This window comes from Mustela putorius, unplaced genomic scaffold, assembly GCF_011764305.1.
Source record: "Mustela putorius furo isolate JIRA1106 unplaced genomic scaffold, ASM1176430v1.1 tig00003972_pilon_pilon_pilon, whole genome shotgun sequence".
NCBI classification, from domain to species: domain Eukaryota; kingdom Metazoa; phylum Chordata; class Mammalia; order Carnivora; family Mustelidae; genus Mustela; species Mustela putorius.
In genome coordinates this window covers 14,834,327-14,860,365 of record NW_025422115.1, presented here as the reverse complement: position 1 = coordinate 14,860,365, position 26,039 = coordinate 14,834,327, and the positions used below count along the sequence as shown (strand labels likewise).

The 26,039-nt window shown below is 42.0% G+C and overlaps 1 protein-coding gene across 1 annotated transcript in view; it reads left to right on the top strand.

The window, feature by feature from the left end:
- Window positions 1-26,039, top strand: part of CYFIP1 (cytoplasmic FMR1 interacting protein 1) — a 126,725-nt gene that overhangs the window by 80,461 nt on the left and 20,225 nt on the right. Inside the window, exons 16-25 of the mRNA XM_013059421.2 lie at window positions 375-528; window positions 1,549-1,705; window positions 2,907-3,003; window positions 4,612-4,688; window positions 4,796-4,904; window positions 6,078-6,197; window positions 8,313-8,512; window positions 12,114-12,201; window positions 22,856-22,999; window positions 25,544-25,634. Coding sequence (XP_012914875.1) covers window positions 375-528; window positions 1,549-1,705; window positions 2,907-3,003; window positions 4,612-4,688; window positions 4,796-4,904; window positions 6,078-6,197; window positions 8,313-8,512; window positions 12,114-12,201; window positions 22,856-22,999; window positions 25,544-25,634 — 1,237 coding nt within the window. The remainder of the gene's footprint in view (window positions 1-374; window positions 529-1,548; window positions 1,706-2,906; window positions 3,004-4,611; window positions 4,689-4,795; window positions 4,905-6,077; window positions 6,198-8,312; window positions 8,513-12,113; window positions 12,202-22,855; window positions 23,000-25,543; window positions 25,635-26,039) is intronic.

Genomic DNA, 26,039 nt, shown 5'->3' with positions numbered 1-26,039 from the left:
CTGAGGCAGCTCAAGTCTTTGGGCATGGAAAGACTCTTGCATGTGGTAAACGCGTTTCTGAGGCAGTCCTACACCTATCCGCCTCTTTTAACCTTTGGTGGTAAGACATCATTTGTTTTTCTTGTTGATGTTTATGGCACGGAGGTGAACTGCTCTGCTACAAATTCTTTCTCCCAAGCAGCACCAACTTGGGCACTTAGATGGGTGCCCAGACCCACTTTTAGGGGCTGGTATAGTGGTAGGCTTACCACCCCACCCTGGCTCTGGTCAGGGCATAGCGGAGTAGTCTTCCTCTTGTGGTTTATCTAAATTTGGTGTAACTAATGTACCATGTATATTTTCTCCCCCTACAAATGTTTCCTTGGATAATGCAGCTTTACATGGTGAGAACCATGCTAGAGTCCCTCATTGCAGACAAAAGTGGTTCCAAGAAAACCTTGAGAAGTAGCCTTGAGGGGCCCACCATATTGGACATAGAAAAATTTCATCGAGAGTCATTCTTCTACACTCACTTGATAAATTTCAGTGGTAAGAGATACTGCTGACCAGCATCTGGCCCAGCATGTTCTAACACTGCTAACACCGTCTAGAATGCTTCTGCTGACCTTCCCCTGCTGTGGTCCCCTCACACACCCAGACGGTGACCTGTGTTGTAACCTTCATGATATTCCCTCCCCTGTCGCTTTAAATGCACAGCCAGCCAGGGGTCCCCTCCATGTGGCGTAGCCCTTAGAAGAATGAGGGCCACGGGCCTGTGGCTGGCTCTGTGACTTGAATGTGGTCTTTGTAACCCATATGAGGTCAGAAGCACAGGTGAATGTAATCTGTCACCTGGCTTGAGAACAAAATAGTGATAAATATCAGAAACAGTCCCCATGAGTAGTGACATGTGGAAGGTGGCAGTCACATTGAGCAGGACACTGGGTGGATACCCTTTGTCATTGTGGAGTCCATGTTTCCTCTGGTGCTGCATGCCGCAGCTCGCTCAGAGCAGGAAGCCTCTATCTTGGCTGTGAGTGCTGCAAGTTTGGAGTAAAGACCAAAGCTTTTGTTGTTCACTTGTCAAATGATGGACACATTTTTTTTTCATTTGTTTCTATTTTACATTAGATAAACTTGTACTGAATATGCGTGTAATACTATATCTTTATCCTAAGTGAAATAAAATAATGTGGTCTTTATTACTCCTTTTAAGAAGGACATTTTCCTCCCCTCCCAGTCCCTCAGAGAAGCTCACAGGGTTGACAAGTTCCCATTGATGGTGGTGTTGTCCATGCCAGACCAGCAGGGGCCAGATGCTGACTCTGCTCTTTTTTTGACCGAGAATGTGCACAGTCTAGGGTGGCTTTGCTTGCAGCCACATCATGGTTGTCTCATCTCTAGTGTGAGACGCTGTGTCACCCCTCCCTTATCACATCTACTCCCGCATGGCTCAGGGCTGAGATTGAAGGAGCCGGACCTTGCACATGCCCCTCCCTGTCCTAGATCGTCCTGCCGACTTCCTTCTACTTGCAGAAGATTAACATGGTATCATTTGAATCCTTCAAGAAACACTCCAGCAGTGCTGTGACCTTTCACAGTTGTGGTTCCGAGAGTTCTTTCTGGAACTGACAATGGGCAGGAGGATCCAGTTTCCCATTGAGATGTCCATGCCCTGGATCCTGACAGACCACATCCTGGAGACCAAGGAGGCGTCAATGATGGAGTGAGTACCCTCTGGGCATGTCTTAGTTCTTTGTGATGACCAGGGTCCTTCGTGGCATTTGGGAGCTGGGAGATGGAGGAGGGGGCTGGGCTGTTTTCAGCACTTCATTTAAAGTTGTCATACTTGGGGTAAGACTTCAGCGATTAATAGAGGTAACGGGCTTCTTGCTTTAGACTAAAATCAAGAACTTAGGCAGCAAGAATCAGTAAGTCCCACCGTGTTAGGTGAGACCCTGTCAGCAAGAGTTGAGGTGGCCTGGCCTGTCATGTGGCATAGCCTCTGAGACAGATGAATTCGGGAGAGAAAGTATTAATTGAAAGCGTTCTTTTGAGGTCAGGGCTCAAGGCCAGGGTAGGGGGTCGGAGACTTTCAAGATAGAAGGTCCACGAAGATAAAGTAATAGGAAAGGGAGATGTCTTATGGACAGACTGGGAACTGACCCAGCAGGTTCTTCAGCATACAGAGCAAATGTATAGCACCTCGTCTTTTCCCATGCACGTCAGTTCTTATGTGGCCAGGAGGATGGCCTTTTATTTTCTCTGCAGTGGCCGTAACATCCATTCAGCAGTACCAGAGACGGGAGGAGGAGCATGGAGATCTAACACAAAGGCCTTAGCATGGCTCTGTGTTGTGTTTTTGGAGTTTAGCTTGGCCCCACTCCTTACACAGCCTTCCTGCTGTGAAGTGGTCTTGTACCCTCAGAAGGACCTTACTGCTGGAGACTACTGGCTGCTGCCTTTTGTCCAGATACGGGGCTAGGTAGGGGAAAGGGGCTTTTGGCCATGCTGGACATGATGGTGGTCAGCTCTGGACCCAGGATCTTCATATGTTTTTCTTATTAAGTTCGACACTTTATTCTTAGAAATAAGCAAATAACTTGTTTTTGTGATTATAAAAAATACTGTATTCTGTGGTGAAAGTTTTTGAAACATACTTAAGTGAGAAGATGCCATTACAGGAGGCCCTTGTGAACCCTCCAGGGGTCTGGGCATGGCCTAAGTAAATGCATCCCATTTGTGGGATCATCTGCCGTGGTCCATTAGGGTCTTTGATAGGAACCCCATTTGGTGTCCGAAGTAAGAGATTGTTTCTCCTCATATGAGAGGTCAACAACGAATGTTAAATTTCATCTGGAGTGTGGGATGTGAGAGCTGAGGGGCCCTATGTGGAAGGCTGGGCTGACCATTTGCCCCCTCTGCAGGTACGTCCTCTACTCCTTGGACCTGTACAATGACAGCGCACACTATGCCCTCACCAGGTTCAACAAGCAGTTTCTCTACGACGAAATTGAGGCAGAGGTGAAGGCGCAGGCACTTTCAACAAACTTTAATTTCCCTTTTCTCTGAGTATTAAAGGAAGCAAATTTTCTTTATAATACAAGGAGATTTAAACAATAGAATGAACTTCTGAAAAAACATTTTGGAGTAAATCCTTCTATCTGTATTTTTCTCTCTGCATCTATGCATGTGTTATTGGGGTCTTACAACATAATACTTGACTACATGTCATAAGCACCTCCGTATCCTCACCTGTCTTCTTTTATGAACACAGTTTAAGCCAACCCCTATTTTATTTCTTTCATTTTAGCGTTTTATTTTTGTGTATTGTAAGTAATGCTTTGAAGAACTTTCTTGCACCTAATTTTTTAGCTGTGTTCAATTATTTTTTGAGGACGAATTCCTACAAGTGGAATTATTTTGCAGCTAAGGAGATAAATCTTATTTTGTACCTTAAGATTGAAGAGCATTTAACCTCAACAAATTGCATTGTGCATCTAGATGTCCTTCTCTGCCTCCTCACAGAGATATAGAAAGTGCTTCTTCAGGGAGATGTCATAGGCTCCTGGGCCATGTAGGGTGGGCATATAGCAGAGACCTGCAGGTCCTGGGGTTGGTTTCCCTTTGAGCATGTGGTATCCTTATCAGAGTTCTGCATAGAGAGGCTAACTCCATTTGCAAGGAAAATTCAGTTTTGGGGGTGGAGTCACAAGGCTGTATCCATCCTGTGTCTCCTTCCTGACCCAGTGCCCAGAGCAGTCAGCTGTGTTCCAGGGGAGGCCACATGCAGTTCCTGGGATACACAGTCTGGTGGCAGGAGCAGAACCCAAATCCAGTGCACATTAGCCGGTGGGAACACATGATGAAGGGAGACTTTTTCATATTCCTTTGCCTTTAAGAGTCAGGGAGCATTTTTCTCCATTAGTAAGAGATGTTCTGATACAGTTTTCAGTGGCTACACGTAGTGGTCACTCCTGGCCACACTGTGATATATTTAATCTGTTGTTTTGGACAATGAGGTTGTTTCCTGTTTTTCTTTTCTAATAAAGGAGCCTTTGTTAATTGCCTTAACAAAAATTTTGCTTTTAACTTTATATTCCCAAAACTTATGCATTTTTTAACTGGAAATTTGCTCATCTCTACCTCTGGAACCACCAGTCTGTTCTCTATGCATTCATTTCTTTGTTTGTTTGTTTGTTTGTTTGTTTTTAAGATTCCACATATAATTGAGATTATACAGTATTTGTCTTTGTCTGATTTAGTTCAATGAATGTAATGTCCTCAGGGTCCATCCATACAGTTGCAAATGGCAGGATTTCCTTTTTTATGACTGAAGAGCATTCCTGTGTGTGTGTCTGTGGGTGGGGGGAGATGAAGAGAGAGACAATTCTGTATGTGTTCATCCATCAGTGGACACTTAGGCTGTTTCCATGTCTTGACTATTGTAAATGATGCTGTAAACATGGGGGTGCATATATCTTTTCAAGTTAGTATTTTCAGTCTTTCTGGTTAAATACCTAGAAATGGAATTTGCTGGATCAAAAGGTTTGTTTTTTGGTTTTTTTTTTTAAGTTGTCTTGTTTGATCTTTAGGAAGTAAAACTCTAATATATGCTTTATTTTTCTTCAGGTGAATCTGTGCTTTGACCAATTTGTTTATAAGCTGGCAGACCAGATATTTGCATATTATAAGGTTATGGCAGGAAGGTGAGTATATGGTTTATGATTTGGACATGAAATCTAGGATAACTTGCTCTGACATTTCCATTAAAATTCACAGAATATGAGAAATGTCTTCTCTTCTTCCATACTAGTTTGCTTCTTGATAAACGTTTACGATCAGAATGCAAGAATCAGGGGGCAACAATCCATCTCCCACCATCTAACCGCTATGAGACCCTACTTAAGCAGAGGCATGTGCAGGTGAGTCACCTTTCTGGGTCATGGTTGGGGGTGGAGCTGGCATTGGAATGGTGAGGTTTTCTTAGAGCTGACTGAGTTTTACTAGATGTCAGTATGTTCTGTGACAGCAGCTACATACATCCTTATAAAGTGTGGAGATTTTAAAGACAGTTTCTTTTGGATACCCTGAAACCCAAGGGAAGGCTTGCAGCACTCCGCACCCTGCTCTGCTCTGGCTCCCAGGGTGAAGGCATGGCCCCAGAGGGCTTGGGTCCTCTCCAAGAGTCCAAAAGTTAGAACTTTTTAAAAAAGAATGAAGGTGAGAAACAGTTGTCAGCTGCGTGTTGAAGAAGAGCTTTTTCTTGGCCAGCACAAAGAATAAAAAATACAGTTCTTATTTTTTGTTTCCTTACAAATGTGTGTGTGTGTGTGTATATGTGTCATAAATTGGGAAAGTACACAAAACTGTAGGGAAAATTCCATTTAATTCTGCAGATAATCACCATTCACATTTTGATACATTTGCACCAGGATTTTGTCCATATTTTTGTTACTGAAATGATATTGAGGCACAGATACTTTGTTAGGACTCTGAAATAGGAATAATTTTCTCCTACTCATTGTACCACTGTGGAGTTTCCGCCAGCTCAAGCTGCTGCATGCTGGCAGATGGTCCTGAACAGCAGCATGAGGTGTCCTCACTGCAAACCCAAGGTCTCCAGGGTATTTGGTGAAACTTAGGGTTTCTGTCCATGACATAAGTGTAAGTTCAATGCAAAGGATGATAATACAAAAGTGCTTTATGGTTTTGACGTGCAGAATTTCAGCACCAGGAAGGTAGGCTATTTGATCATGACATCTGTATAAGTCATTTGATCTAAAATGTTTACATTTTGAATGTTGTTTGTTTGCTCTTTCTCTTAGAATTGGATTCTGAGAGAATATATACGTTTTTTGTTTCTTGGGTTTTTAAAAAAAATTTTATTTATTTATTTGAGAGAGGGAGCAGGAGCAAGGAGAGGGACAGAGGAGCAAACTCCCTGTGAGCAGGGAACCCAACATGGGACTCAGTCTCAGAACTCTGGGACTGTGACCTGAGCCAAAGGCAGACACTTAACCAATTGAGCCACCCAGGTGCCTTTGTTTGTTTTTATTGTTAGCTTTTTTTTTTTTTTTCCTCTTTCCATCTTCCAGCTCCTAGGAAGATCCATTGACCTTAATCGCCTGATTACTCAGCGTGTCTCAGCAGCCATGTATAAGTCTCTGGAACTGGCTATTGGACGATTTGAAAGTGAAGACTTGACATCAATAGTTGTAAGTGCTCTTCCTTTTGTCCGGTTCAGCAGATTTGTAGAAAACTAGTTACAAAGATTGGAGCTAATTTTAATTTTGTCCTTAGTTTTTGCATAAGACTCAAAAGGTATGCACTGATCAAGCGTGACCTATCCAATCACTTTTTTAGTGTCTGCTCTTAGTAGTCACAATTCTAAATTGACTTCAAAGAACAAGTAATCCGAACCCTGAGTAAGTTACATGTAACTATGGCAAGAGAATGAAGAAAAATTTTTAAAATCAAAACGAAGTGAACACAGAAAAAGTACTTGAAAAAAATGATACAGAAGATATAATAATAATATATAATATATATAATATGTTCTATATTGTACATAATAAATAATATAATAGTAATGAAGATCTAACATACATACAGGGAACATACATATTATAAAGAAAAACCAAAGCAACAGGATGGAATAAATATTAAAAATTGTATTTCAAGAAAACATTGATAGGATTTAAGACTTGTGCTATTATCAACAATAGCCAAACTATGGAGAGAGCTCAAATGTCCATTGACTGATGAATGTGGATACAGAAGATGTGGTCTGTATACACAATGGAATATTACTCAGCCATCAAAGAAATAGGAAATCATGTCATTAACAGCGATGTGGATGGAGCTAGAGTATATTATGCTAAGTGAAGTAACTCAGAGAAAGACAAATGCCATATGATCTCAGTCCTATGTGGAATTTAAAGCAGAAAACAGATGAACATATGGGAAAGGGGGAAAGAAAAAAGGAGAGAGGGAAACAAACCATAAGAGCCTCAATGATAGAGAACAAACTGAGGGTTAATGGAGGGAGGTGGGTGGGGTTGGGCTAGATAGGTGTTGGGTATTAAAGAGGACCCTTGTTAGCATGAGCACTGGGGGTTGAATGTTGGTGATGAATCACTGAATTCTATTCCAGAAGCCAATATTGCACTGTATGTTAACTACCTAAAATTTGAATGAAAAAAATGTATATATTAACAAAATTAAGACATGCTATAAAATACCTATGAAAAGCTTACGGCATGTGCCTGGGAAAACCGACTCAAAGTGGCCAACACTAAGGAATATTGCAGTAAAAGTATTAGACTTTAAAGGAAAAGAAAAAATCCTCTAGATAATCTGAGCAGAGTGATCAGAGAAAGAAAATTTGTCCTCAGGGCTTTGTCCTTAGCAATTCCTGCTGAAAGCCAAGGAAAGGAAGTATGAATTAAGGATTTCATGCAAAGCCAAATAGATTTCCCAGGAATGAAGCCTGCAGGCAAATGGTAGTGAAGATGCAAGAACTCAGGGAAGATTGTTCATTTCTAGAGATGCAGTTCTGGGTAGACCAAGAGAGGCTTCAGTAAGCAGTGGGCACGACAAACTCAGGTTCGAGCATCTCCAACATAGGATGAGCTGTGCTCCTCATATTCTTCCACAGAATTAAAATATTATTGACATGGATATCTTACATTCTTTATCTTCATACTTGATTTTTAAAATCTGGTGTGTAACTCACATGCACAGTGTACCTCCATTTGGACCAGCCACATTCTCATTGCCATCTGTGGCCCATGGCTGCTGGAATGTATAGTACAGACCTAGGCATGCTTATGAGCAAACTCGGAAAGCTTGGAAGGCCATCTGTGAATGTGCTTGCTGACTCTGCTACACAGCTGTGCTTTTGAGTAATTCCAGGCACATTAGGCTGACTCAGGCTAATGCCTGAGGACTCAGTGCTGCAGCAAGGGTGGGGGTGGACATATCCCAATGGTCTGTACCCTGTGGGTGGTTGGAGGCTGGTGGGGGTGCAATGCAGAAGTGACGTCAGTGGAGAAAGAATGATGACTCCGGGTGTGACCACAGTAAAAAGGTATGTTTCAGAGGCAGTGGAGAGGACATAATGAATTTAGGTGTAAGAAGCAAGCTCCTGCAGGCTACTAGACCCCCACTGTGTGTATTCTTCGCCTCGCTCACCAGTCTCACCTCCGTGTGTCCCACTGTCTTCTGCCCATTCTGCTCTGCCCCCAGCCATGACACTGCCCATGCGAGGAATCAAGGCCACTGTGCTGGGCCCATTTCTGTCCTCACACCCTGTCTTTGTGGTCCTGTAGGAGTTGGATGGCCTTTTGGAAATCAACCGCATGACCCACAAGCTGCTAAGCAAGTACCTGACACTGGACAGCTTTGACGCCATGTTCCGGGAGGCCAACCACAATGTGTCCGCGCCCTATGGGAGAATCACCCTCCATGTCTTCTGGGAGCTCAACTATGACTTCCTGCCCAACTACTGCTACAATGGCTCCACCAACCGGTGAGCATACCACCTCATGGATGTTTTTGCTAAAGGGTTCCTAAATGGGATGATCTCAGAGCCTCTACATTACTCACTAGGTTGCTGTCCCCTCCACTGTTCCCTATCATTTCTCATGTCCATGTATTCAGGCTCTTCCAGTCTCCTCTTTTTACAAGTGTAGTCCTAGGCATGTCTTACAGCTTTCCATGTGGAGACTGTACAGCAGGCTGGAGTTCCCATCTGGGGCACTTGCTTGTAAATCAGGGCTTGATCTCAAGGTGCATGTGGACAGCAGTTACCGGTTCTGTACCTGATGTTGGGAAGTAGTCACTGACTCTGTTTTTCATCCGTTCTGGAATGTTGGGGTATATAAAGATCTATCAGTTAGCCACTCTCTCACCAACCTATGCTTTGCTACTATGTTGAACAACACAGTGGCCAGTGAGGTGAGTGGCATGGTTGACAGCAGCAGTTTCATGTGATTCAGCCTCATGATAACGGTCCAAATCCTGGAACAGCCCTGTCTTGGCCTCTGTGCACTGGGTAGTTGTCTATTTGAGGTTTGTTCCATGTGCCCTTAGCTTCTGCTTCCTGTGAGCACATGCTAGGGATGTATGTGTATGTGTGTGTGTGTGCCTGTGTGTGTTATGACCGCTTCTTAAAAATCATTGTCATTTCTGTGTCCTATTAGCTATCCCCATCATTTTTTTAAAAAAGATTTTATTTATTTGTTTACAGACAGAGGTCACAAGTAGGAAGAGAGGCAGGCAGAGAGAGAGGGGGAAGCAGGCTTCCCGCTGAGCAGAGAGCCCGATATGGGGCCCAATCCCAGGACCCTGAGATTATGACCGGAGCTGAAGGCAGAGGCTTTAACCCATGGAGCCACCCAGGCGCCCCCTATCCCCATCATTTTGAAGCACTTCTTGTACCTCAAGAAGTTCCATGTTTATCTTGTACTTCTCAGGCCCTATCGTTGCAACTTGTCACTTCCACAGAATTCCTTCTAGTGGAGAATATTTTAGAACTAGGCTTAATATTAAAAAGTAAGCCTGGGTATGATCATTGTTAGTGGGATATCATTGTTTCTAGACCCTTTTGATGTTCAGAGCTAGGAAGTTCCTGACTATGTACCATATTAGGGTTCTCTGACAAATCATCATAAACCATGGGGCTTCAAACAACAAAAATTTCTTTTCTCATAGTACTGGAGGCTAAATGTCCAAAATCAGTGTGTCAGCATGGCTGTGCTGCTTCCTCCGAGACTCTGGGTAGAATCTTCTCTTGCCTCTTCCCAGCTTCAGGTGGTGGCCAGCAATTCTTGGCCTTCGTTAGTGTGTAGCTGTATCATTCCAGTCTCTGCCTCTTTAGACATGTGGTGTTTTTCCCTGTGTGTCTCTCTCCTCTTAGAAGGACCTGAGTCATATTGACTCATTAAGGGCCTGCTATACCTCAGTATGACCTCATCTTAACTAATTACATCTGCAATGTCCCTGTTTCTGAATAAGATCACATTCTGAGGTACTGGTAGTTAAGACTCCAAATGATCTTTCTGGGGATACAAACCCATGAAGCATGTGTATGCAGGGCTTCTCTGTAGCTGTCTACATATTTTATCTGTGAATCCACACTGATATCTTCAGTTCCAGTTCAGCCCTGGGGGGTCTTATTCTTGTTTTCTCCCTCCCTTTCCATTTTTGTAACTCCCTTTTACACTGGGAGTCCTGCTTCATTATTCTTGGTATATTAACTCGCTTGCTCAGTTCTAGAAAATGCAGAAAATAGTTTCAAAATTACTGATCCTTCCTACCATGAAACACAAGCCTACTAACTGGAATTCAATATTTGTTTCCAGTGTTTTTGTCTATACATTGAGAACATATATGTGCGCATATATATATATATATATATATATATATATATATATATATATAAGTTGTTTGGAATAATGGAGTAACAGTGTTTGGATTTACTCTTTTGTCTTAAACAAGTGAAAAATTAGACAAAATTTATGAAACCACTGTTCTCAGACTTTGCGTTTCCTTGAGGGAAAGGAAACAAAGGCGGTGAACCCTTTGATTTCCCTGCTTCCTGCGTGGAAGCACTTTCTGGGCCTCATTGTGAAGGGGGATATCCCAAATACAGCTTGGAAGTCTTGTTTGGTGGAGGAGGCAGATTCAAAACTGAGGAAGCTGGAGCAGCTGGGATTTGCATGGCAGATCTGCAGTATGGGAGAGGAGAGAGCTACATGGTGAAATAGCTCCTGAGACCGAGTTACAGGCCCTTTAGTCTTTGCTTGAATCTTAAACTGTGTGTGCATTGGGTGGAACTCCACAAGAATAGTCAAAGAGCAACTTTTTGGGAGCTGTGAGCCAAATAATTCCCAGAGCTGACATAGAGTTAGGAGCCATTTGATGCCCTTCCAGCAAGAATGGGGAAACCTCCCTGAGTACCTGCACATTCGACAGAATTGCCAGAGGCCCTGCCTTAGTACTATTCGTCAGGTGCTGACTACTGTGCCACCCTAATTATGAAAGGTTCCAGCTGACTTGAAATCAGTTAACAGCCTGCCCAAAATAACTCAGCACTTTAAAGGATAACAACAAAATCCAGACACCTGTTGCTACGGGCCACTGGCCTCCCCTCAGATGTTCATGTTCATTTCATGCACTGGTGATACTTTGCCAGTTAGGTCCCTCTTTATTTATTGAAGTGTAATATGTGTCAATTAGATTCTTTGAATTTAATAATTAGCAAATCCATATATTTTTCTTAACGATGCTTCTTATAAAAGTTTTATATTTTAGGGGCACCAGGGTGGCTCAGTCAGCTAAGTATCTATCTGCCTTCCACTCAGGTCGTGATCCTGGGGTTCTGGGATCAAGCCCCACATCGGGCTCCTTGCTTCATGGGGAGCATACTTCTTCTGCCCCTCCTCCCTGCTTTTGCTCTCTCTGTCAAATGAATAAGTAAAATCTTTAAAAAAAAAAAAGTTTCATATGTTTAAATGAACCCTTGTGATTTGAAAGTCAGCCAAATTTGACAGGTTTGCTTTAGAATCCAAGCATTTGATTTTCAGTGTCTCCTAATCCTTTATTAAGCCACAGTCTCATGGTTTTGTGAGTGTGGTATAAGTACTTAGGTTGCTCATTCTTCCTGTTAACTCAAAACTTCCTGTTTTGAGTTTTAAATCCTCAAAACTAGTGATTTGAGTAACTGGACATGACTGACTGTATCTGCCTTCCCACTCCTATTCATGAGGTCACTGGTGTGGCCAGATGCCAACAAGACCTGAGTACTTGGTCATTATCACTTGTTAAAGGACTGCATTGGGCATGAAATGGCCCTGGTGCCAATAAACCAGACCGTCTCCCGGAGTTTGGAGACTGCATACATGGTGAAAGGACCCCGGGGTTCTCATTCTTTTGATGAACTCTGGATACTTGTATTATACTTGGGAGTGTTTATATCTCATGGTATTTGATTTCTTAGAATTTTCCTATGTGATGATTAGATTAGTTAACTGGGAGAAGATGTAACTGATGGGTAATGTAAAAGTTCTGAATTTTAAAGAACTACCATTAAATTTCTTTTCTTTTTTATTTTTATCCTTTTTGTTTAGATTTGTTCGGACAGTATTACCATTTTCTCAAGAATTTCAAAGAGATAAACAGCCTAATGCACAACCCCAGTATTTGCATGGATCCAAAGTAGGTTCTTTTGTGTTTGTGTTATGATTTTTTAAGTACATAATGAAGCATATTTTCAAGTTTAGTTTAAATTAGGTGAGTTGTAATGATTTAAATATATCATGCTATGTGTGAAATGTTGTTGTCTTCTTCCATTAGCAACTTCCTAAAAAGGAATGTAGTGTTGGGACAGCCCTCTGACCGTGTGTTGGGTATCAGGCTAGGCCTGGCCTCATTCCTGGCCCTAAAATAAGTGAGGTTGTCAGCATAGTTAAAGGTTTAAAAATATCAAACAAGGAAAGGGTGTGTAATAGGCTCAGAGGCTCATCTTTGATAGAGGGACCAGAATATCTTGTCCAGGTGTGATGCTGTGAAAGGAGGGATGAGGTGAGAAGGAGCATGCAGAAGAGAATTGATATCCAGAAAGCATAGGCAAGCAGACAAAAGGCACAGAACACCTGCTATCTGTCTAGTAAGGTGAGACAAATGTCCAGGCTGAGGGTGGCTGGGTTTGCAACAAGTTGAGAGTATTATTAAAGAATAGTATTGTTAATGTTTAAAACACTCTTACACTTTCATAAGAAATAAACACTCTAGTAAAAAGGAAGCAAGTAATGAGCTGGGATTTCCCAAAAATGTAGTAAAAAATAGGAATAGAGGGGCGCCTGCGTGGCTCAGGGGGTTAAAGCCTCTGCCTTTGGCTCAGGTCATGGTCCCAGGGTCCTGGGATGGAGCCCCGCATCAGGCTTTCTGCTCAGCAGGGAGCCTGCTTCCCTTCCTCGCTCTCTGGCTGCCTCTCTGCCTACCTGTGATCTCTGTCTGTCAAACAAATAAATAAAATCTTTAAAAAAAAGAAATAGAAATAGATATCTAGCCTCACTAGTAGTTAAAGAAAAATGAGTGCACATGGGACTGTATGATTCTAGGGGACCACCTGAAATATTTCTAATATTTAAATGTTCTCAGGGTACTAAACAAGAAAAATATGCAGCCAAGAATACTTTATCCAACTAGGCTGTCATTGAAGATAGAAGGAGAGATAGAAAGCTTCCAGGACAAACAAAAACTAAGAGAATTTGCAGTCATCAAACCAACCCTGCAAAAAATATTGAAAGGGGTTCTCCAAGCAAAGTCAGAGCTCAAAAGTAACATAGACCAGAAAGGAATAGAGAAAATACATGGTAACAGTTACCTTACAGATAATACAATGGCACTAAATTCCTATGTTTCAGTAGTTACACTGAGTATAAATAGGCTAAAATGCCCCAGTCAAAAGACACAGGGTATTGGATTGAATAAAAAAAAAGACCCATCTTTATGCTGACTCATTTTAGACCCAAAGACACCTCCAGATTTAATGTGAGGGGGTGAAAACCGTTTATCATGCTAATGGACATCAAAAGAAAGCTGGGGTGGCTATCCTTATATCAGACAAATTAGATTTTAAGCCAAACATTGTAATAAGAGATGAGGAAGGATGCTATAATATACTTAAAGGGTCTGTCCAACAAGAGTATCTAACAGTTGTAAATATTTATGCCCCTTACATGGGAGCAGCCAATTATATAAGCCAATTAATAACAAAATCAAAGAAACATATCAACAATTATACAATAATAGTAGGGGACTTTAACACCCTCTCACTGAAATGGACAGATTATCTAACCAAAAGATCAACAAGGAAATAAGGGCTTTATTATTTTTTTTTAATTTTTTTTTTTATTTGACAGACAGAGATCACAAGTAGGCAGAGAGGCAGGCAGAGAGAGGGGGGCGGGGGAAGCAGGCTCCCCGCAGAGCAGAGAGCCCGATGCGGGGCTCGATCCCAGGACGCTGGGATCATGACCTGAGCCAAAGGCAGAGGCTTTAACCCACTGAGCCACCCATGCGCCCCAAAATAAGGGCTTTAAATGACACACTGGACCAGGAAAAACTTCACAGATATATCCAGAACTTTCCATCCCAAAGCTGCAGAATACACATTGTTCATGAGTGCATATAGGACATTCTCCAAAATATTAACATACAAGATCACAAATCGGGTCTCAACTAGTACCAAAAGATTGGGATCATTCCCTGCATATTTTCAGACCACAGTTCTTTGAAACTAGAACTTAATCACAAGAGGAAAGTTGGAAAGAACTCAAATACATGGATCTTGAAGGGCATCTTACTAAAAAATGAATGGATCAACCAGAAAATCAAAGGAGAATTTAAAAATTAATGAAAATGAAAACACAGCTGTTCAAAATCTTGGGATGCAGCAAAGGCCGTCCTAAGAGGGAATTATATAGCAATACAAGCCTTTCTCAAGAAACAAAAGAAGTCTCAAATACACAACCTAACGCTATGCCTGAAGGAGCTAGAGAAAGAACAGCCGATGAAGCTGAAACCCAGCAGGAGAAGAATAATAAAGATCAGAGTCAAAATCAATGAAATAGAAATAAACAGTAGAACAGATAAACAAAACTAGGAGCTGAAAGAATTAATATGATTGATAAACCCCTGGCCAGACTTACCAAAAAGAAAAGAGAAAGGACCTAAATAAATAAATTGAGTAAAAGAGGAGATATCACAACTAACACTGAAGAAATACAAACAATTATAAGAACATATGAGCAACTGTATGCCAAGAAATTAGACAATCCGGAAGAAATGAATGCATTCCTAGAGATGTATAAACTACCAAAACTGAATCAGGAAGAAACTGAAAACCTCAACAAACCCATAATCAGCAAGGAAATTGAAGCAATAATCAAAAGTCTTCCGACAAACAGGAGCCCAGAGCCAGTTGACTTCCCAGGGGAATTCTACCAAACATTTAAAAAAGAATGAATACCTATTCTCCTGAAACTGTTCCAAAATGTAGAAATGGAAGGAAAACTTCCAAACTCATTTTATGAGGCCAGCATTACCTTGATCCCAAAACCAGACAAAGACCCCACCAAAAAGGAGAATTACAGACCAATATCCCTGATGAACATGGATGCAAAAATTCTCACTAAAATACTCACCAATATGATCCAACAGTACATTAAAAGGATTATTCACCTCAGCCGAATGGGATTTATTCCTGGTCTGCAAGGTTGGTTCAGTATCCACAAATCAATCAATGTGATACACTGCATTAATAAAAGAAAGGACAAGAACCATTTGATACTCTCAGTAGATATGGAAAAAGCATTTGATAAAGTACAGCATTCTTTATTGATTAAAACTTCATAGTATAGGGATAGAGGGTACATACCTCAATATCATAAAAACTATTTATGAACAACCCACAGTGAATATCATTCTCAATGGGTAAAAACTGAGAGCTTTTCCCCTCAGGTCAGGAACTCAGCAAGACTGTACACCATCATCACTGCTGTTCAACATAGTACTAGAAGTTAAAGGCAACAAAAAGAAAAGGTATCCAAATCAGCAAAGAAGAAGTCAAACTCTCACTCTTTCCAGATGATATGATACTTCATGTGGAAAACCCCAAAGACTCCACCCCAAAACTGTTAGAACTCATACAAGGATTCAGTAAAATGGCAGGATATAAAATCAATGCCAGAAATCAGTTGCATTTCTCTACACCAACAATGAGACAGAAGAAAAAGAAATTAAGGAGTTGATCCCATTTACATTTGCACCAAAAACATCAAGATACTTAGGAACAAATCTAACCAAAGAGACCAAGAACCTGTACTCAGAAAACTATAGAATACTCCTAAAAGTTATTGAGGAAGACCCAAAGAAATGGAAAAACGTTCCATGCTCATGGATTGGAAGAACAAATACTGTGAAAATACCTGTGCTACCTAGAGCAATATACAAATTCAATGCAATCCCTATCAAAATACCGTCAACTTTTTTCACAGAAATGGAACATATAGCCCCCAAATTTATACAGAACCAGGAAAGACCTCAAATGGCCAGAGAAATGTTGAAAAAGAAAACCAAAGCTGGTAGCATCACAGTTCCGGACTTCAAGTTCTATTACAAAGCTGTAGTCATTAAGACAGTATGGTACCAGCACAAAAACAAACACACAGATCAGAAAACCCAGATTAGAAAATCCAGAAATGGACCCTCAACTCTGTGGTCAACTATTCTTTGAGAAAGCAGGAAAGAATGTCCAGTGGAAAAAAGATGGTCTCTTCAACAAATGATGTTGGGGAAATTGGACAGCCACATGCAGAAGAATGGAGCTGGACCATTCCTTACTCCATACACAAAAATAACCTCAAAATTGATGTGAGTTAGGAATCCATCAAAATCTTAAAGGAGAACACAGGCAGCAACCTTTTCAACCTCAACCGCAGCAACTTCTTCCTAGACACATCACCAAAGGCAAGGGAAGCAAGGGCAAAAATGAACTATTGGGACTTCATCAAGATAAAAAGCTTCTGCACAGCAAAGGAAACAGTCAACAAAACCAAAAGACAACTGAGAGAATGAGAGAAGATATTTGTAAATGGCATAGCAGATAAAGGAAAAATCTATAAAGAAATCATCAAACTCAACACCTAACAAACAAATAATCCAGTCAAGAAATGGGCAGAAGACATGAACAGACATTTCGGCAAAGAAGACATCCAAATGGCCAGCAACACATGAAAAAGTGCTCAACATCACTTGGCATCAGGGAAGTACAAATCAAAACCTCAGTGAGATACCACCTCACACCAGGCAGAATGACTAAAATTAACAAATTAGGAAACAACAGATGTTGGCAAGAACGGAGAGAAAGGGGAGCCCTCCTACACTGTTGATGGGAATACAGGATGGTAAAGTCACTCTGGAAAATAATATGGAGATTACTCAAAGAGTTGAAAACAGAACTACCCTATGACAATTGCACTGCTGGGTACTTACCCCAATGTTTTTATAGCAGCAGTGTCCATAATAGCGAAACTATGGAAAGAGCCCAAGTGACCATCAGCAGATAAATGGATAACAAAGACACGGTATGTATGTGTGTGAGTGTGTATGTATGTATACACACATATATGTATGTATACACATATATATGTATATATGTATATATATGTGTATATATATACATACACACTCACACACATATACATACAGTGGAATATTATGCTGTCATCAAAAAATGAAATCTTGGGGTGTCTGGGTGGCTCAGTGGGTTAAGCCGCTGCCTTCGGCTCAGGTCATGATCTCAGGGTCCTGGGATCGAGTCCCGCATCGGGCTCTCTGCTCGGCGGGGAGCCTGCTTCCCTCTCTCTCTCTCTCTCTCTCTGCCAGCCTCTCTACCTACCTGTGATCTCTCTCTGTCAAATAAATAAATAAAATCTTTAAAAAAAAAATGAAATCTTGTCATTTGCAATGGCGATGTGGATGGAACTAGATGGTATTATGCTAAGCAAAATAAGTGAATCCGAGAAAGACAATTATCATATGATCTCACTGCCATGTAGAATTTGAGAAACAAGGCAGAGGATTATATGGGAAGAGAGGAAAATAATGAAATAAGAAGAAACCAGAGAGCTCTGGAGACAAACCGTAAGAGATTCTTAATCTCAGGGAACAAACTGAGGTTGCTGGAGTGGAGGGGCGTGGGAGGGATGGGGTGACCAGGTGATGGACATTGGGTAGGGTATGTGTTACCGTGAGCACTGTTTATTAGATAAGATGAATCACAGACATGTCCCCCTGAAACGAATAATACATTATATATTAATAATAATTTTTTTTAAAAAGAAGAAATATTTAAATGTTCTCACTTGTAGGAAGCTGGACAACTAAGGAGTAAGACAAGTATAAATAAAGTAAGGTCTGTTATGGGGGTGGTCATACAACATTGTGATAAAAAATATGGAAGCAGCCTAACTAACCATCAAGAATATTAGAATATCTTAGTGTTCAGTGGAATACAATATACTCATTACAAATACTTATGTAAATCTTGTGACATCTTGTGGGATCTGTGTTTTATTAACTTAAATCATACTCCAAATAGAATTACCCTAATTACAAAAAGATATATGCAGAGCAAAGATTATTGGAATGCTAAACAGTGGCTGTCTCTGGGAGGGCTAAGGCTGAGAAAGGTTTTCTTTTTCTGAACTCTGTTTGTACTGTTCTCACTAGGATTTTAAACTGCTCACTCCAGTGTTGGTTTTGGTCTCGGTCTTTACACGGCCCAGCCTGTGGGCTGTGTAGGGAAGCGGGGGCTCGCCCCCTTTCCCAGCTATACACACTAGGCCCTGCAGCATCTGAGCCTTTAGCACTGAGCAGCTGCTGCTCATTCTGCTCTGAAGCTCTGAGGGACTGAGGTTTGAGCAGTATCTTCTCTGTATTTTCTGCATGTTATTCTCAAAGGTGCAGAAATGAGCCTATTAACATAATTACATAAAAGGACTACCTTCAGGTCTCTTGTGGTGGCTCTCAGGAGGGTGTCAACATGTCAGTCTTCCCTTACGACAGGTCTTTGAAGAGACCGGTCCTTGGCTCAGTCTTCGTCTCTCCTCCAACTTCTCCAGGCTTGTGATGTCATCTCCCTTTAGCCGCCCGCTCTGTCTTAATCACAACCTCACAACACTTTACAAACTAATGTGTCCATTTAAAGTTTTCAGCCTGTCAGCCAAGAAGAATAGATGTCTTAGTGGGACAAGCCAGAGGGTTAAGTAGAGGATATATTTGGGATGAAGGGGAAACAAGCATTGGCATTAATAGAAGCCACCTGTTTTGCAAGGATATGTGGAATTGCAAGCTGAAATTGATGCTATCCCTGTTTTCTGCATTTATCTGGTACCACATGCTAGGATGTTGTGACAGAGCTGGTTTTTTGAGAGGTCTCGCTCTGGCAAGGTCTGGATGCTGAGGAGGAACCAATCCTGAAGGGGGCCCTGAGGGCCAAGGCTCTGTCATGAGATGGGGTGGGTAGGGGTTTATGGTAGGCAACTTAGGGCCGGGGGGATGGGGCATCAGGAGGTAAATGGAGAATGATGGCTGGTGGAGAGATGTTACCCTAGTCCAAGCAGGAGGTGGTGCTTTGGACTAAGTGGCATTGACAGAGGTGAAGAGAAGTAGATGGGTTCAGGGGATATTTTGGAAGTGGACTTGATGGGACTTGCTTATGACCTGAAGATGGAGGGTGACAGAAAAGGAAGACCCAAGATGTTTTTCCTAGGTTTCTGGCAGTTGGTGAGTCAAGATATCAATTTTTGAAGTCAGGGAGGGCTAGATTTAGAGAGGTTAAAGGGAAGAGGCCTTTATCCCTAGAGCCTGTCTGTGTCCACTCCTCTTCCCAGGTCTCTTTGTGCCACATGTCACAGACCTTGCTGTGAGTGGAGGATAATGCTGAGTGTTCTGGCCATAGCCAGGCTGGCTTCAAACATCCCTCAGCGGAGGTGAGGACATTTAGTCCATTTATATTCAGAGTAATTATTTATAGCTATGTATTTAGTACCTTGTTTTTACTTGTTTTGTCATTGTTTTTGGAGATTTTTTCTGTTCCTTTCTAGTGTTCCTTTCTAGTCTTTGTTGCTTTTTTGTCTTTCCTTCCGAACTCACAGAATCTCTCTTAATATTTCTTTCAGGGCTAGATTAGTGGTCATGAACTCTTTCAGTTTTTGTTTTCTGGGAAACTTTTTCTTCTCCTTCTATTCTGAATGCTAGCCTAGCTGGATAGAGTATTCCTGGCTGCAGATTTTTCCCACTCAGCACATTGAATTTATCATGTCAGTCCCTTCTGGTTTGCCACATTTCTACAAAGAGATTTGCTGCTAACCTTATGGGGTCTTCCTTGTAAGTTAGGGACTTCCTTTGTCTTGCTGTTTTTAGGATTTTTTTTCTTTATCACTATATTTTGCAAATTTAACTATAATATGACTGGTGTTGGCTTGCTTTTGATTTTGATGCAGCTCCTCTGGTTTTTAAAGCCAACAGTTACGGAAATTAGTCCTCCCTATGTGAGCTTCCTGGTGCAAGGTCCTATTTCTTTGCCCTCTTTGGACAGACAGCTCCCTCCTCTTGTGGGCAGCCTCCCTCTGCCTTTCTGATCTTCCTAATATTTCAGATATAGCTTCTTCTCTGGAGTTTGTTCTTCCAGGATTCAGATCGCTCTCCATGTTACTGACTTGGAGATAGATGCTATCTTGGAGATGAGATGGGGGTAAGCTAAGGGTCCTCCTCCAGCACCTTCCCAAGCTCCTGAGGCCATCAGATATCACTGATATTTCTCATGGTTTTCTTTTTAAACATTACAATTTATTATCAAGCAAAAACCTCACCCTGAATCCTAGCATTTAAATACACATTGTGGTACTTTAAGGAGTAATAGGAAAGAGGAAAGTATATGTAAGTTGTTGATCAAAATATGCCCCCTTTCAAGTGGGATTATGGTTGTAAGTGGGGTTGTAGGCTTGGGCACAGGATGGGCACTTAGCGGAGCTTCCAACCTGGTCATTGTTGTGTTTGGTAATTGTTTAGTCCCATACATTCTATTTTCGAGTTCTAGGACCACCCATACATTCTGATTGTCCAGAAGGACTCACAGACTCAGTCAGTTATACTCACAGCTGTAGTCCTTATTGCAGAAGGATGCAAAGCAGGACCAGTAAGGGAAAAAGACACATCAGATGGTGGTCGAACCAGGGACAGGCTACCAACATTGTCCCTTATGGGAATTGCATGGTTCATGCAGTTTTTCTGCCTGGAGAATAGGAGCCCTCTCAATTGCTCAGATCCAAGGCTTTCACTAGGGCTGGGTACATAGGCACATGCTTCCTGCCTTGACTGTTCACAGCTACTAAAAACTCCAGAACTCCCAGAAGGAAAGGAGCCCCCATAAATTACTATTTATACATCCAGCCTATACAAGTTGTAGCATGGTTAAATGTCCCAGTAGTAGAAAACAACCTTATCAGTTGATAACATTTTACAGGCTAAATTCCCAGGAATTGGAAGCAGGGCTTCTGAGGATACTCAAGAGCTGAGCATCCAGGCCTGCTCTGCTGATTTTTCAGAATCAGCTTTTTGATGTGGTTTTTGGTGTATGTAGAGGAAATATTTAAGACAATGATAAAGGGGGCAGGGGAGGATTCAGGGAACCTAAATGAAGAGGAGCTTGATATACTTAAATCCAAGTGGTAAAATATTGATAAAACAATGGATTGTGATAACTCATAATGTAAGACCTAGAACAACAACTAACACATCTGGGTGAATAGATCCTCTTGAAATTGCTATAGATCATTCACAGTGGAATTCTAGAAATGTTTAAGTGACCCAGAAGAAGTCAGGAAGAATGAAGCCGACCCTACTTAATTATCTATCAATAATTACATTATGTATAATTACTAAATATAAATGTACTAAATGTAAGTGATCTAAATACAGTTAAAATACTGAAGTTTGGCAGAGTGAATTCAAAAAACATGATTGAACAAGAAATGCAGTTCGAATAAATTATATTGGTGGGTTGAAAGCAAAAGGATGGATAAAAATACATCATGCAAACATTAATTAGGAGAAAGGAGTGACTATATTAATATAACATAAAGTAGATTTTGAAGTAAAGATAGTCGGAAACCCAAGAGGGACATTATATTATAGGGTCCAGCTACCAAGAAAATATGGCAATCCTAAATGTTTGTGTACCAAGCAACAGAACTTCAAAATACTTGAAGCAAGTACTGACATAAGTGAAAGGAGCAATGAGCAAGTCCACAATTATAGTTGGGGAATTCAACATTCTTAGTCATCAATAAAGTCAGTAGACAGAAAATCAGCAACAATAAAGAACTTTAGGTGTTTACAGCATCAACCAAAAGGATATTATTGACATGTCTAGAACACTCCACCCAACAACAGCAAAACGTACATTGTTTTCAAGTGCCCAGGGAGCATTCCCCCACATAGACCATATTCTGGGCCATAAAACAAACCTCAAGGAAATTTTAAAAGAGTTGAAGTCATACAGAGTGTGTTCTCTGACCATAGTGGATTTAATTAGAAGTCAGTAATAATAAGATGACAGGATAATCTCCAAAGGCTTGGAAACTACTGCATTTCTGTATGATCCATGGGTCAAGAGGAAGTCTCAAGGGAAATTTTTTAAAAAGACACCTAAGGAAATGAAATCTAAATCTATCAGAATTTGTGGGATGCAGCTGAATAAGTGCCCATAGGGAAACACACAGCACTGAATACTTGTTAGGCATCCTCCTGCTGAGTGTGCACCATGTCCTTAGATAAGCTTGGAGGCGCCCTCCTACCGGAGACCACCCTGATTGCCTTTGTCACCTGCTCGCCTTGTGGGAGCCTCTGTCTCCAGCTCCATGTGTGTCCCTGAGAAGACAGTTTCCACTGCTCTGTTGTACTCTGTCCTCTGGAGACTGGGCGCAGCTCTGAGGAGGTAGCAGTGAGGATGTGCTTGTCTCTCTTTCCAGGATCTCAAAATGGCTTCTGTAGAACTGGCAGTTTGATAAATCTTTGAAATTGGTTTTCTTTCTGTTTTAACAAGCTTGCTAGTCATGTCTTTATGTTGAAGACGTAAATACCAGTAAGGGGGAGTCTAACAAATTCCCTGGTGTTCTCCGCCTTAAGGGTATGTATAGTGACTGGATCTTGGGTGCAGCAGTTCTTCATCTTATGGGCACAGTAAGCATATGGAGAACACTGGAGACTTCATGAAGCACTTACATTCTTTATCCCCCAGGCTTTGAACTTGGCGTACTCTAGCATTTATGGCAGCTACCGGAACTTCGTGGGGCCTCCTCACTTCCAGGTCATCTGCCGGCTGCTCGGCTACCAGGGTATTGCCGTGGTCATGGAGGAGCTACTGAAGGTGGTGAAGAGCCTGGTACGTTTCCTTCCATGGACTTCCTTTACATGGTGAAGGGTTCTGCACCCAAATGTCCTGTGAGGAGGGGAATAAAGGATTCAAACACTCCACTGAGCAATTCTTGGATATCAGTTGGGTGTCCTGCAGTTCAACTCAATTTTAGCACTGTCTACCTGGAGGTGGCATCAGATTGCACAGTTCAAGGGCTTTTACCCACACTGCCCCACGCCCACCCTCATTCAATCTCTTAATATAATTTGTCACCTGTGCCTCTGACCCACTGGCTATAAATCCGAGGTTTCTGCAGCCCCCTTCTTGGGTTCAGTTAACTGCTAGGGCAGCTCACAAACTCAGGAGACCAGTTTACTCACTAGATTACCAGTTTATTACAAAGCATACAAATCAACAGTCAGGTGAAGACCTACATAGCTAGAGGTCCCGAATAAGGAACTTTTGTCCTCGTGCAGTTTGGGTACCCTCAAGGTGACTTTTGGAACTGTTCTGGTTCCCCAACTTGTAAGCTCTCCAAACCCCACCCTATTAGGTTTTTAAGGGAGTTTCACTACATAGGCAGGACTGATTAAATCATTGGCCTTTGGTGACTGAATGAACCTCTAGCCCCTTCCCCATCCCCAGAGGTCTAGGGGTGGGATTAAAAGTCCCAAATCTTACCATGGGGTTGGTTCTTCTGGCAACCAGCCCCCATGGGTAGGTGCTTTCCAATGGTCACCTCATTAACATAACAAGAGACACCTTTAAGAAGCTCTTTTAGGATAATTTGAAGGGTTTTAGGAGCTCTATGCTAGGAACAGGTAAGACCATATATGAAGCTTTTATTACAAAAAAAAAAAAAAAAAAAAAAAAAAACAGCATCTCACACAGCCTTGAATTCACTGGGGTGGAAAAGCCCGGTCCATTTTAAGTAATTCATAGAAAAAGCTAAGTGCCCAAATAGACATTTCCTTATAAGAAAATGTGGCCTTGGGACGCCTGGGTGGCTCAGTTGGTTAAGCGGCTGCCTTCGGCTCAGGTCATGATCTCAGCGTCCTGGGATCGAGTCCCACATCGGGCTCCTTGCTCGGCAGGGAGCCTGCTTCTCCCTCTGCCTCTGCGCCTGCCTCTCTGTCTGCCTGTGCTCGCTCGCTCTCTCTCCCTCTATCCCTGACAAATAAATAAATAAAATCTTAAAAAAAAAAAAAAGAAGAAGAAGAAGAAGAAAATGTGGCCTTTATATGAAGAAGTAGCCTTCCCTACCCCCTTACAGGGTATATGCCCCTTTCCTGGGTGCCAGGGATTAAACTGTGAATAAAGGGTTAGACATTCATCTTTGTAACTTGAGGTCAGAAGTTATGTTTACAAGTCTTTTACTTAAGTCTTTTTGGAAAGAGAGTGAGAAAATGATGTTTGTAGACTACATAGATTTAGTTTTCTATGTATTATTTCTGTTAACTGAGAACTTCATAAAAATCTTAATTTTTAATCTTTTTCCATTATTTTAGTCATTTTTTAAAAGATTTTATTTATTTATTTGAGAAAGACATGAGCAGGGGGAAGGTCAAAGGGAAAGGGAGAAGCAGACTCCTGCTGAGCAGGGAGCCCAGAGCAGGACTTGATCCCAGGACCCCAAGATCCTGAGCCAAAGGCAGATGCTTAACTGACTGAGCCACCCAGGTGCCCCTATTTTAATTGTCTTTCTGTGGTTGAGCCCATTTCTTTAAGATTCTTCAGGTCTTTTCCATACTTAAAGCTGAATTTTTGGCCACATAGATAAAACTGGCAATCCTCAAGGAGATGATACGATTATTAACAATGTAAAGCAGAAGTTGACAGAATTCTCAGAAGTTGACAAAATATACGATCATTTTGGATCAAAAATCAATTAGAATATATAAAAGTCGGGTCTTTTGACACAGCCATGACTACATGACCCACTCAGTCTCTAGAGCCTTTGCCCCAAAACACATAACTTGGAAGCTGTTAGGCGCATGAGGTGACAGAGTCCAGTGTTGGAGCTGCACCAAATCGAGCAGAAGAATACAGGAACCACCCCATGAGGATGTTGCTTCCCCAGAGCCACTGTGCTCACCAAAGTTGGAGTCCCTTGCCTTCCCACTGTCACAGCTCACACCATTTGCCTCCTGAAAGGGGAATTGTGTTTTATTTTTTTAAGATTTTATTTATTTATTTGATAGAGATCACAAGTAGGCAGAGAGGCAGGCAGAGAGAGAGGAGGAAGCAGGCTCCATGCTGAGCAGAGAGCCCGATGTGGGGCTCTATCTCAGGACCCTGGGATCATAACCTGAGCCAAAGGCAGAGGCCCCAACCTACTGAGTCACCCAGGTACGCCCTGGGGAATCGTGTTTTAGAACATGCATTTAGTTAGTCTTGTTAAGTCACCCTGGTGGCAGTTGTTTTCGTTCTGTGGATAGGATTTCCTTTCCCAGCCAACGTGATTTTCAGTCCTGCTCATTGCTGTGTGTTTTACAAACAGACTCCTTTTTACAAGCCCCATGCACCACTCACAACCTCTGGGACAATGATGTCAGCCTCTCTCTCCTGCAGCTGCAAGGCACAATCCTGCAGTACGTGAAGACACTGATGGAGGTGATGCCCAAGATCTGCCGCCTGCCCCGGCATGAGTATGGCTCTCCTGGTGAGTGTGGCACCTCCATGGGGGCGCAGCATGGAGGGAACAGCATGAGAGGTCAAACCCCAATGTAGGAAATCAAGTCGAAATTTACTGGTAAGGATAGGATCTGCTTTGCCTGGGTGGGAGGAAGCCAGGAATCTAATCAAAGTCTGATTAATCAGTTTCCAGTAGAAGAAACAAACCAGCCTTCCATCAGGGAGCAGGTGTGCTGGAATTACCACATTTGAGGGAGGAAGCTGGTAGTGGGGAGGCAGCACCCTTGGTCAGCTACATGATGGGGCTCTGAACACTGGGAGACCTTGACTCCTGGACAGCACCGGGACCTTGAAGATCACCAACCAGAGAGGGGCAGGAAACTCATCTGCTGGGTCAACTGCCCTGGTTGTCCTTGCAAAATGGCAGTTGGGA